Here is an 11,961-nt window from a genome sequence, read left to right as displayed (position 1 = left end):
CTGTAAGAATATAAAGAAAAAAATGCCATTTTTGTACTCACACATGCACAAGGAGCAAAAAAAAAGCATATTTAATTTTCTTCTGAAAAATAAGTTTTTAGATTTCAAAGATTTGCTCTTTTTAAACAGAATATGTAAGTTCATTGGAAAATAGTATTTTATAAGCAAGAGAAATTATGCCAGAAGACTAATAAAATGTCAATTAACAATATCCTTATATTAATTTAAAAATAAATCAACTGTAACACAAAGGCGTAATGTATTAAATCATTCGAGTTAACAGGTACTGGTCAAGAGAATAAGCTACATTATTTATTATTAGTAATCTTTCATAGGACACGGACTAACTTTTATGTCTGAGGAAGAAATGCACTATCTGTCAGCAAAAACAAGTGCTCAAAACTTCTTAACTCAGCAGAAACCACATTACAGGCATGTTTTTCAAGTGTGCCCATAAGGGAGCATTGTAAGAACTTATCTACAGTGGTTTCAGATCCACTTTTCATTGTAACTTCCAGATAATAACTTTTAAGATGTATTAGGATTCTGTAACATTTAAAAAGATTCAATGAGTTGTGAATGAAAAATTCATAGTTAAAGGAGTCTTTATATGACTGATTGTTTAGATAGTAATATTTCATTTAAGTCTATATGGTAAACACTGGTGATTTCCTTCACTTAGCTGAACTACAGGTCATTCATATACATTTTACCTAGTACTTAAGATTTAACCATATGAGTTTATGAATTTCTGTGTAGGCTGAACAATTACGTCTATGTGCAGCACGAATTAAGAAAGAAGCAATAAAACAACTGAGAACTGGGCTACAGTACCTTGATTTCACTTCAGAAGTACTCGAATTCATGAGAATTTCTAAAATGCATACAAGGATAATAGCTGTAGATCTACATGGATCAGGATCAAGCCTAACATTGTACCTGCAAAAAAAGTGAATTAGTTTTAAGAGCACGTTATTTTTAAACTAGGCTACCAAATAAAATCCAAGGTGGAAGCAATGATATGCTAATAACAACATACATGTCATGTATATGTCATCATAAACTGAATATAAATCACTTCTGTTTCATTACTTCCTGCAACATACCATTTGGTATTACCTCTTAACATCTACTTATATTGTTCTTTCCATGCAATCTAGCTTTAGTTACAGTTATAGTTAACTGAAGTCTTCCATGCTATAAGGTAGGTAAAATGAAGAAAAATCAAGCATTTGCAATTGTGACTATCTTCCAAGGTTCAGATTCTTTTCTTCCACCCTTACTGGCAATTTAAGAAATTACCTGAGATTTTTAAACCAGTAAACTAAAGATGGCAGGTTCAGCAGCACAATCCATGTGAATAAATAGAGAATTGTAAGATGGATCTTAAGACTGTTAACAGTTTCAGCAATTGTCGTACTATTGGAGAGAGATTGTGTTGGTTCTGAAGTTAAGTCTATCAAACTTCGGTTTTTGACCGTGTGTCTACTGGAGTTCTGTGAAGTTTCTTTTGAGCAGTCTGAATCCTGAAGATAAAAGACAGAAGCCATAAGAACACGTGCTGGCTTCTAAGAACCCTAAGAAGGGAGCAGGAGGGAAAAATTGTCCCTACAGTAGCATATGAACTCTGATTCAGGAAGAAAATTTGCAATTTATCCCTCAAAAAAGCCATCAAAAGCAGAGTTCAATAGTTCAATTTTAAAGCATCCAGATTTAACCAGCAATTTCCCTTACACTAATAGCTTGTGTGTCTTTGGAAAAAAAAAAAAAATAGAATGGACAGTGGAGATACCCTGACACCACTGCAGCGAGAAAAATATGGACTTCCTGGAAGGAGGAAGAACAGAATAAAAGAAATAATAAAGCATGTGGGTGAAAATCACATATAATCATTCATGGAAAAACTATACAGGAGGTAATGTAACTGGGAGTAAAACATTAACTGTAGGAATGAATAACAAAGATAAACGAGTTGGTAGATGATAACTTCCAACGACAGAAAAAAATACAAATGAAACAAACAAAGATGATGTGGATATGAAAGAAGAGACAGAGAAAATTTAAAACTAAACATAAATAACACCCCAAAATCCCAAAGAAAATTATCAACAACATTTCCTGGCTGACTACTTTTTTAACCGTATTTTACGAAAAAAGAATGAGTAGTCATCATATGTATGCATCCACACACTTACACTTCAGATCCTATATGTTAAAGTAACTGAAAAAAAGAAACAAAATTCACATTGCATGAAACCCAGCAATATTTTGCTTCTTCACTCCTTTTCAGATAGTTCCCAAGTTACTGGAATCTCAATCCATATCCATCTAATGAGTAATATTTGTCACCTCCTGATTAAAACAAACAAACAAACAAAAAAACCTCGAAACTCCACAAGCTACCTATCTGGAAAAGATAGTATACATTATTATAAACATAGTTTATATCTAGAAAAAAAGTTTCTTTCTTTAGATAAGGCATGTACCAAAACTCAGACAAAAACCTGTCATTCTGGTATATCTTTAGAGACTAAATATTTCTCCTAAAATGTCTTCAGTCAAGTTTGTACTGCAGTTATCTTCAAAAGTGAATGCAGTGACCATATAGGATACTTGTGTCCTGGCTTTTCTTTCACATCATGCACACAGTAAGTAAATTCCACAGCCACCCGGTCATCACGACACAACTCAATACTGTCATGGCAAGATGATAATTCATAATGCATGGGGCTTGCCAAACAATTTTTGGTCACTTAATTTTGAAGAGAAACAGGAAATACTCACCCCATTTAGCGTGTTTTTTTCTGCTCTTACATTCACATGTAGTTGTATTACCTGTAAGACAGACCATTTGGCTTTTTAACTAATGTTGCTTCACATGATAGCTGCAGTATACAAGAATCTTGGGCTAATTATTTTTTGTCCTTTTTTATAGATAGATAATTCTAGGGCCCCAATGGAGCTGCAATTCAAGAACTCCCTTCTAATCAGCAACATCCAAAGTGCTCTCTTAAGGAAGGGTTTCCAGGCACAGAGGGAGAAGTTGAGCTGGTCTGCTTCCACTGTGATACAAAAGGAATACCAGTGGAAAATCTGCATATTCCTTACTTCCTCTTCCTCCTGATAATTCAGTTTTACTTCCCTTCTGTAAAAACACACATCAGGCCACACAGGAGAAGTCCCATGTCAGAAATTTACTGCAGAAGTGGAAGCAGTGTCAGCATGGAAATGTCCTTCACAGGGTAACTGTATGTCACAGGGAGTTGAAAGAGAACCCTGTTCTTCAGGCTGTGCTTTCTTCTGCCGCATACCTTCTTCAGACCACCTGCAGGCTGCTCCACTTTGTACCCTTAACTCCCAGATGCATGGTCCCAAAGCTTCCCTAGTAACTTAGTAGCTGTTTTAGCAGCTATATAACCATAGGGTGAATCAGATATCTAATTTAGATGAGTTAGATGCTCTGATGCAAAGAAGACCATGGAAACTGAATAGCAGGGCCTAAATATGGATCCATGTGGCACTAGCCAAGGGATCAAGTTAGACATACAATAAAGACTGTCCTAATTCTACAATTTGTCCATTTTCCTTCCTTTTACTTCATAAGGATTTGTGAAGTTTTTAAAATAAAAAGTATTCTACAGAACATTCAAGGATCATCTTTCACTACAGCATCTGTTCAAGGGAGCCATTAGTCTTTGATTTTATAACATGACATTCATAAGAAAAAATTGCAACTATACAAATTATTGTAGCAGGCGTATAGGACCATACATTCCTTTGAAAAAAGTATAATCAAAGCAACAAAATAATTCTAAACAGTGTGAGATTGAAAGTCTGATGAGTTCAAAAAAGACCTATTTCAAGTATGCAAATAACAACATTTCTTTAAAGTATGAAAAGTGGTAACCTGTATTTTTGCTTTTAACACTGGGTTAAATCAAAGCAGATGAAATGTTGACATTATGTACATATCTGGAATGCTTAGCTTTTCAGTACCTTAAACAAGTATTGAAGATAGATAACGAATACAGCCAGTGCACCACAAGTGGTCCAGCTAACCAAAGCAAGAGACCCCATCACACAGAGTCTTCTGTATGTAAACAACTTGTTATCTTTTTGAAGCACGGTAGGTCTTAAAAAGCAAACAAACAAAAATAACCCTAATGTTATACTTCGTAGTTTTCATGTTGTTACCAGATATCAAAGAATAATTGTTTCATGAATGACTCAAATGGATAATACATTGCTCCTGAATATTGATTAAACACCAGAAAAATAAAGTTCGATGAATTTTAATATGGACACTAACTGCTATGTAAGCTACTTTGCAAATAACTTTATCAAACTAACAAAACCATCTCACACCTTCCTGTATGTCTGTAACCAATACATTATTAGTCTCTAACTAAGACATTATTTTTACTTCATTTGGGGAACATAAAGGATACATTGATGAACATAAAGCATTAGATTATCCTATCTCCAGATATGCATCAGTCACTAAGCTCTTCTGTGGAGCCCAAGAGAACCAGAACCATATTCTTACAACTGCACAGTTGTACTGCCAGAGTGACTCCTACTACAAACGTTACTACACTGCAGTGATCAGTGATAGCACAGCAGCATACAACAATAAGTCTGCAAGACTCATTTTGTGACATTCTTCCCAAACAGGGGTTTCTGCTTGCTCACAGTTTCAGAGAGACAGAAAATTTTATTTTAAGTCCCTGGATTCCAGCTGAAATGACTAAGAGACAAGTATGAATCTGGAATGACAAAGATGAGCTGAGAAGATATGAAAATCAAGGGAACAAGGTGGTGAGGAAGTGCAACGGAAAGGTGAAAAAGTCTGTAACCTCTTGGAATTTCACTGAACATTCCGATGTTAAGACAGTGAAAATGGGAAAAAGCATTATTTGGAAAATTTTGAAAGCCTTCAAAACAAATTACCCCCAAGACAAAACGAAGTACCCCCAAGAAGGGTACTTGGCAGGAACAAGGAACTCCACAGGCAGCTAGTGACAAGTTCCTTGCTGCTGGCTATATCAGATCTTTTCAGAAGACTGAGCAAAAGCCAAGCGAATCCCATATACTTTAGAGAGATATATATATATATATATATATATATAAAAATTTTTTTTTTTTTCTTCAAGAAATTCAGGACTGGATCAGAACCTGTGTAAGGTGCTAGAACTGTGTAAGGTATTAAAATTCATTACAAAGAACGATCTGACTTACAGGCACATAACACAAAATCTAATTTTCCTGCCTCTGCTCAATACATTCTCAGGGGAGAGTACAAATTGAGCTAAAAATCTTAAATTTAGTAAGAGTAATTTCAAAACTTAGAAGTTGCTCACTTCATCGCTTATAACTGTCTTAGCATTCACTATTATTGATGAATAAGATGGCTGAGAAAAAATAGCTCACACCACATGTATTATTTGATAGAATAAGACCAGAAGTACTAGTGATAAAGAAAAAGTTCATTTGGTAGATATTTTCTGAGCAAAGAGCATCCCAACTAATTTTCTGGAGACAGACCAAATTAGTTTTCTATTGGCTGAAATCTAGATGAGGACTTTTATCAGTGTGAGAACAGTGAAATCACCAAATTAGCTAAGTATATTATTCAATTTCAAATTTACTCTTTCAAAAACTTTTTAGTTTCCATTCCCTTTTTTTTTAAATCCCCCTTTCTTATCTCATTACTCATCTGTACATACAAAAACATTCCAGCATTCTTAGACATCATCTGTAAAATTCATCAGCTGCTGAAAAGGAAATAGTTCAGTTGTGTTCTTTTCTCCAACAAGCATTCCTCAAAAACAAACTGTAAACTTTTATTGCAGCTGATGAAGGAAAGAAAGCCATTTAAGTTCCCTTCTGGAGATGTTAAACAAGGAATATAAGGCTATTCTGATATTTCATTAATATTTAACACCGACAAACCCAGATGTCTAAAATCAAGTATGAACTGTACTGCAGAATTTCATTTACCCAACCACCCATGCTGAAGCCAACAAAAATGAATGTTGCAGTCATCAAAAGAAGCATAATTATAGAGCATAAAGTTGTTTTACCTAATCAGAATTAACCATAACGTAGAGAAGAGTCTCAGAGATGCAGAGAAAAATACTCCACTCCAGTAGGCAATGCCTGTCCCTAAAAGAAATAGAATCAGGGACACAAGGGGGAACCATATGTCCTGACTACTCAGTACAGCAGCATCCACCTCTGGCAGCGAGAGTGAATCCCGTATCTCTCTAAACCAGTTAAACCTGCCAAAAACATGAAAGCAGTGTTACTTATGACTTCGACTTGCCATTACGGTAAGACATATATCAACTCTTACTACATCCTTTCAAAGAAAATGTCAGGTGTTCACAACGAACACAGAATAATAATCCTCCCACCAAACCAAGTTTCAGAATTGTGAAACTTCTGTTTTAGAAACCGCTTTAAATAAATAAATTATGCAAACTTACCCCTGCAGAAACACAACAATGCTTATAATAGGTTCTACTTTGTAGGGTTTAGCTGTTCTAACTAGTTCAAGGGAAAATTCTGAACACTGGCCTAGAATCAAGAACAAAAAGTACCTATAATTATTATTTTGTCATGAACTTTAACAAAGATTATCCACAACAAAAAGTTTTGAAACACAACAGACAAAGTTTTGAAAGTTCGCTTTAAAACAAGATAACCACGTCTTATGACAACACTAAGTCAGCACACTCCATCATGGTTGGACTTGATAATCTTAAGGGTCTTTTTCAACCTAAATAACCCTGTAATTCTATGATCATCAAGGGCCTTATTCACTGGATCATTCATATCCAGGTAATTTGACACAAGAACTTCTAGAGCAATTAGTTTGCTACAAATACAAACCTGAATTTAAATGAAAATGCTATTTGTCTTAAGTCATGTGTAACAGTCAAATCTCATCTTTATGCAAGATTGAGGTGTTCTGTGCATAATAACAGTATGTTTTAAACTTTCACAAGTGTTTTTAAGTAATTTCTATTAATATTAAAATTCCATGCAAGACACCAACCACAAGGAAGGGACTACAGAGTAAAAAAAAGGAAGGAAATATTCTGCTAGCACACAACCTTGGAGAACTACTAACAAACAAAAACAGAAGCTGAAGAGCATAGAAAATTCGCCCAAGTTCAATGATACTTAGCTTAAAAAAAAAAAAATCACACCAACTAGCTAGCCTTTCAACAGTAAATTGGATAAGTAATTTCTTTAAAAACACTGGAAAAAATATTTTTCTAGAAAGCTACCTGTTGATATCAATGTGCTCAGTTGTCCTCCATAGGTAAGGAGAATATTAGAAACAACATAGACAGGAAGAGCGCCAGCATGGAACCTTATTATCTGAAAGACAAGGATATAAGAATAACTTGCAAACATATACAAAAGATTATCACAAAACCAGCATGATAATGTGACTAGAAAATCTTTCCTAAAAGATGAAAATACTTTCTCATTTTCATGGACGAGTATTTGATAACCAGTATTAGCAATTAGTATTACATACGGAAAATATTTGGATCTCTCATAAATGGCAACTCAAACGTGTTTTGATAAATCACTAAATTATAAAAACGAAAACTTTTTTTTTTCAGTCAAGACAAACGTGAAAAGAATACAATAGCATGTTAGTGGTGTTTCAGTACAATATATAAACAAACCCTAAAAGCAAAAGGCCACTTTTGAAGCAAAACTTGTATATACTTAGGTACCCTTTTGGCAAAGATTTTTCAGACTTAATTTCTTGTATATTTCACTTGGCTTCCACAGTGCCAAGTCATGAAGTGATATCCACCTATAGACAGATATTACAGAATCTCTTTTTCAAACGGTAACAAGATGAGAAATCCTTGATAGAAATGCACATATTCAAATAAAGAAACTTGCCAGTATTACTCCAGCACCATACATCCATGCTTGGGAATTACATTACTTTTTAGAATCATAAAACTGCAGATGGCTAGTCTATTTTTATACCAACATAGAAAAGTATTCTTCATTGATAAAGAAAGAAAAAATATTTAAAATGGACATATAGATCATTTTTTTTTATTTCTTTCCTCCCCCCCCCCCCCCCCCCCCCCCGAAAACCTTGCAGTTGATGCCAAATGTTCTTTTAAAGTTTCAACAGTATTGACTCACCAGGCAAGAAAGTGAAAATGACCTACAGTGTCATACCTCTATAGATACTGGGCTAACTACAAAACAAAATGCTCAACATTTACACCAGCTCTTTAAAGCTAGAATGCTTTTCTATTCTGAAAATGGATGCCTGGCAAGGCATGGGATGGGATGCCGTACCAAGTAACAAGGTTTTAACTGGTTGTTGAATAATGCTTCTCGTGGCATCAAGAAGGGATTTGATATGCCATAGTAGGGGTGGCAGGAAGGAATAACTTGTATAGGGACTGATATAAAAAACAAAATCTAGTATTAGAAGATTTCTTACTTGCCCAAGAATTTGTAAAAACGATGTCTTCAGAATTACCTGCATAAAAATTAATATTTTACTGAATGTTATTTTGCACAATAGCAAGCAAATACAAAATACTTTCAAGAAGCCAATTTAAGTATTAGAATACAGCAATCCTGTAATTAAAACGCACAACAGCTTACATCCAACTACTTTTCTTAAAAACATATACTTTAAAGTTTTGCTTAAATGTAAGTCCAACTTCCACTAGTTCTCTAAACTTTTAAAAACACTTGTAACACGTGCTATATTTACGAAAAGGCCAAACAGCTCAATTTCAGATATGCTTAGTATTTACTTTGCTACATGATTTGAAAGATTGGATTAAGCAAAAAATTATACAGCAATGCAAACTAAGTATAAAATAAATGTTTGTTACTCACTTCATACTGACAGTCTGAGGAAGAGTAAATGTTTAGTACTGGAACCCTGCTGTCATTTCCAGGCTGAGCAACATGCAATTTTGCAGAAATCTCACTAGAAGATGGAACTCTGAAAGAGCAACTTAATTGGTAATTCTTTTCCTCATAATCAAAAAAAAAAAAGTGTCCAACATGCTTTAGTCTTCGGCAAGTATGCATAAAGCATAACTAACACATCAAGTGTCACCCACAAGCTGTGAGCCAAATAGTATAATGAACTTGTTTATTCTATCACAAAGAATCATAGAATGGTTTGGGTTGAAAGGGACCTTCAAATCATCTAGTTGCAACCCCCCTGACATGCACAGGGACACCTCACACTAAGCCAGGTTGCTCAAAGCCCCATTCAGCCATCCAAGAGCTACGTAACATTCTGAATCCACTGTACTCTAGACTATCTCAGGGGCACTGAATGAATGAAAACAGACAAGTTTAGCATTAGCATATGCAGTCCCTCATAAAACATGTAAATATGCTCTGTGAAGAGAATGGATAGGATGGATTCTGAAGAATAAAATTCAGCCTCCTGCAAGCATTAAGTTGTTAGAGTAGAAAATACAGGAAAAAATCTGAAGTTCAATCAGGTTGTTCAACTGTGAGTCATGAGTGACACACGTTTCAAGGCACAGCATTTGCTTTTGTCAAGCAGCTTAGGGCTGCTGTGTGATCAAAACCCTGGATTACAGGAAGAAACCAGTACCCCATGCAAGCTCTATTCCCCAGTCATGAGGGGGTCAAAGATTATGCTGAGAATTTCAGACCGAGAAATCTTATTTCCATTTCCAAAATATTAGCAAGAACTATCAAACAAGCAACTAGTAGATCTATTAGTAGATACACTTATTTAGAAGAAAAAACAAAACAACTTCTTTGTTAATGAGGACAGAAATGTAAATGAAGGAAAGATGCAAACAAGACTGGATAATTTGTTTCATATCAGAATTATGCCCACGACAGCATGCAAACTCTTTTCAAGAACATATCAAGAAATCAATTATAACTGTTAAAGTCCTTACTTAGCTACAGTTACTGAGTCTTCATGTGACCAGGGTATATGAAGTCTGTAAACACTATTTTTTTCTGAAAAGGAAGATAATTAAAAATACAAAATTCTTTAAGAACAAGATATAGCAACTGTCTGCAAAAACTAAATGAAGCAAATTCAATAGTCCCACTGTATATAGGCAAAACATATGCTATGTACCATTTCTTCAAAATCACACGTGTACATACTGCTCACTAGTACAACTTTTTTACTTCTGCCTATAACATTTGACCTGCTATAATTTCACCATAAGACACTTAAAAACACAAACAAAACAAAAGGTGGCCTAGAGATCATTGTACAGAAACACTGTGCTTGCAGTTACATTGCAATTAAGATTTCAGTGCAGTTAACACTGAACAAAAATAACTTTTAACACATGCTGTTACAGACCAAGACAGCAAGACACCAACATTTAAAGGCAGTAGTTATGAGAAAATTTTGGGTTTTCAATTGCAAGCTATTACCTCAAGCTAGTAAATCTCACTTTTTTTTCTTGAAACCAAGCCTTTAGCATCCTCTTCTGTTTGAGTTCATGTAGCTCAACACTCAGATTTGAGTGCCATAATTAGCAAATAAAAATCCTAGTCAAATATACTATTCTCGAGAAACACTTCCAACGTAATGCAGAATCCTGTGTAAAATTCAACTTTCCTTTCTGAGAAGCAATAAAACAAACATATGAGACTAGTTCCTCGTTTTCTTTGAGCTTCTTAAAGTAGAAAATGAGAAATATTAGCACAGACATTTGAACAGATTATAATAATACTGCATAAATCCCATTGCCTGAAAGGACTTTTGGTTCCACAAGTTTTAGTCTTGAAAATTTTCAAGAAGGTTTAAAACAAGGTTATAAATATATACTTTAGAACACGCATATTTACCTTTGGGTGACTGGCAGTGGCTCTCTATATATATTCTGAAAGCTTGATATACCTAAAACATAAAAATTACTTAGACTCCAAATAGTTGTTACATTAGCTTAAAAAATTAAGTAGTATTCTTACTTGGTTAAAGTGCTGGAGCTGAACGTTGTAAAGTAAGCCAGTTGAATTTAACAGAATCTTGCTTGAAGAAAGGCCTGCAAAGGATGCATTATTTTAAAATATTAGATAAAATGATTTGAGAACTCAGTACATCCTCAGATTTGTTTTTTTCCCCAGGTGATTTATATCCACTATATCTGTTATTAAAAAAAAAAATCACATTGCTTATTTGTTTGTTACTAGCAAGAGTAGTGTTAACTTTAGTGAAAACAACCCCACCTCCAAAAAAACCCCGAACATTGGAAGTTTTAGGCAAATTTATTACCTAAGGTGTTAGTTAATATTAGTTTTCCATTTTTTTCCCAATATTAATATGATATACTTACCAAAGGAAAAAAGATTCGTTACAGGAAGCTGTACTGTTCTGGAATCCTCTTTGAAGAATTCACAGTCCAAAGCAAACTGCATTTCAGAATATTAAATACAGATCTAAACTGAACACAAGACTGAAGGCTTTGCTCTAGCCAAGCCCTATTCACAGGCACCAGCAGAATACAGGACACAAATACTGAAATGTCACTTCTCCACCCTCCCCCCCCCGACTGTCAGGGACTGGCAGTTAGTTTATTTTTGCATACAGCAGTAGAAGTCTGGGTACCTTAAGCATAAGTTGCAGGTTACTCAGGTTTGCAGCCATTTGCAACAGCCTTCAAAAGGCTGAGAATGACCAGAATCCAGTTCACATCCTTCCACCTCAGGTGCATCTCAGTGTTTCTGTTGTTGCTGTTTTTTTTTTTGTTTGTTTTGGTCAGGGGTGGGGTGGGGTGGGAGGTGTGATGTTGCAAAGGAGCATGATTTATCCAAATTCTGGATACAGTTTTCTAAGCAGAAAGAAGCTCTAGTTTGTCCCCTGAAGTTTAATTATGTAAGAGCAAAGAGACGTATGCAGCAAATATGAGTTGCACCATCTCTAATATATATTTAGTTCAC

General features: G+C 34.8%; 1 protein-coding gene across 1 annotated transcript in view; it reads right to left on the bottom strand.

Moving 5' to 3' along the window:
• The window catches only part of PGAP1 (post-GPI attachment to proteins inositol deacylase 1), a 34,559-nt gene that overhangs the window by 4,911 nt on the left and 17,687 nt on the right, over positions 1-11,961 (bottom strand). Inside the window, exons 14-26 of the mRNA XM_035571717.2 lie at positions 11,358-11,433; positions 10,993-11,066; positions 10,870-10,921; positions 9,957-10,020; positions 8,902-9,010; positions 8,495-8,533; positions 7,296-7,389; positions 6,489-6,579; positions 6,084-6,281; positions 3,997-4,132; positions 2,785-2,835; positions 1,303-1,526; positions 835-939 (exon numbers count right to left, since the gene is read on the bottom strand). Coding sequence (XP_035427610.1) covers positions 835-939; positions 1,303-1,526; positions 2,785-2,835; positions 3,997-4,132; positions 6,084-6,281; positions 6,489-6,579; positions 7,296-7,389; positions 8,495-8,533; positions 8,902-9,010; positions 9,957-10,020; positions 10,870-10,921; positions 10,993-11,066; positions 11,358-11,433 — 1,313 coding nt within the window. The remainder of the gene's footprint in view (positions 1-834; positions 940-1,302; positions 1,527-2,784; positions 2,836-3,996; positions 4,133-6,083; positions 6,282-6,488; positions 6,580-7,295; positions 7,390-8,494; positions 8,534-8,901; positions 9,011-9,956; positions 10,021-10,869; positions 10,922-10,992; positions 11,067-11,357; positions 11,434-11,961) is intronic.

The sequence above is a fragment of the Cygnus atratus genome, chromosome 6 (genome assembly GCF_013377495.2).
Source record: "Cygnus atratus isolate AKBS03 ecotype Queensland, Australia chromosome 6, CAtr_DNAZoo_HiC_assembly, whole genome shotgun sequence".
In the NCBI taxonomy this organism is placed as follows: Eukaryota; Metazoa; Chordata; class Aves; order Anseriformes; family Anatidae; genus Cygnus; species Cygnus atratus.
Note: the sequence above shows the minus strand (reverse complement) of the source record. Positions and strands in the feature narration are given on the sequence as shown.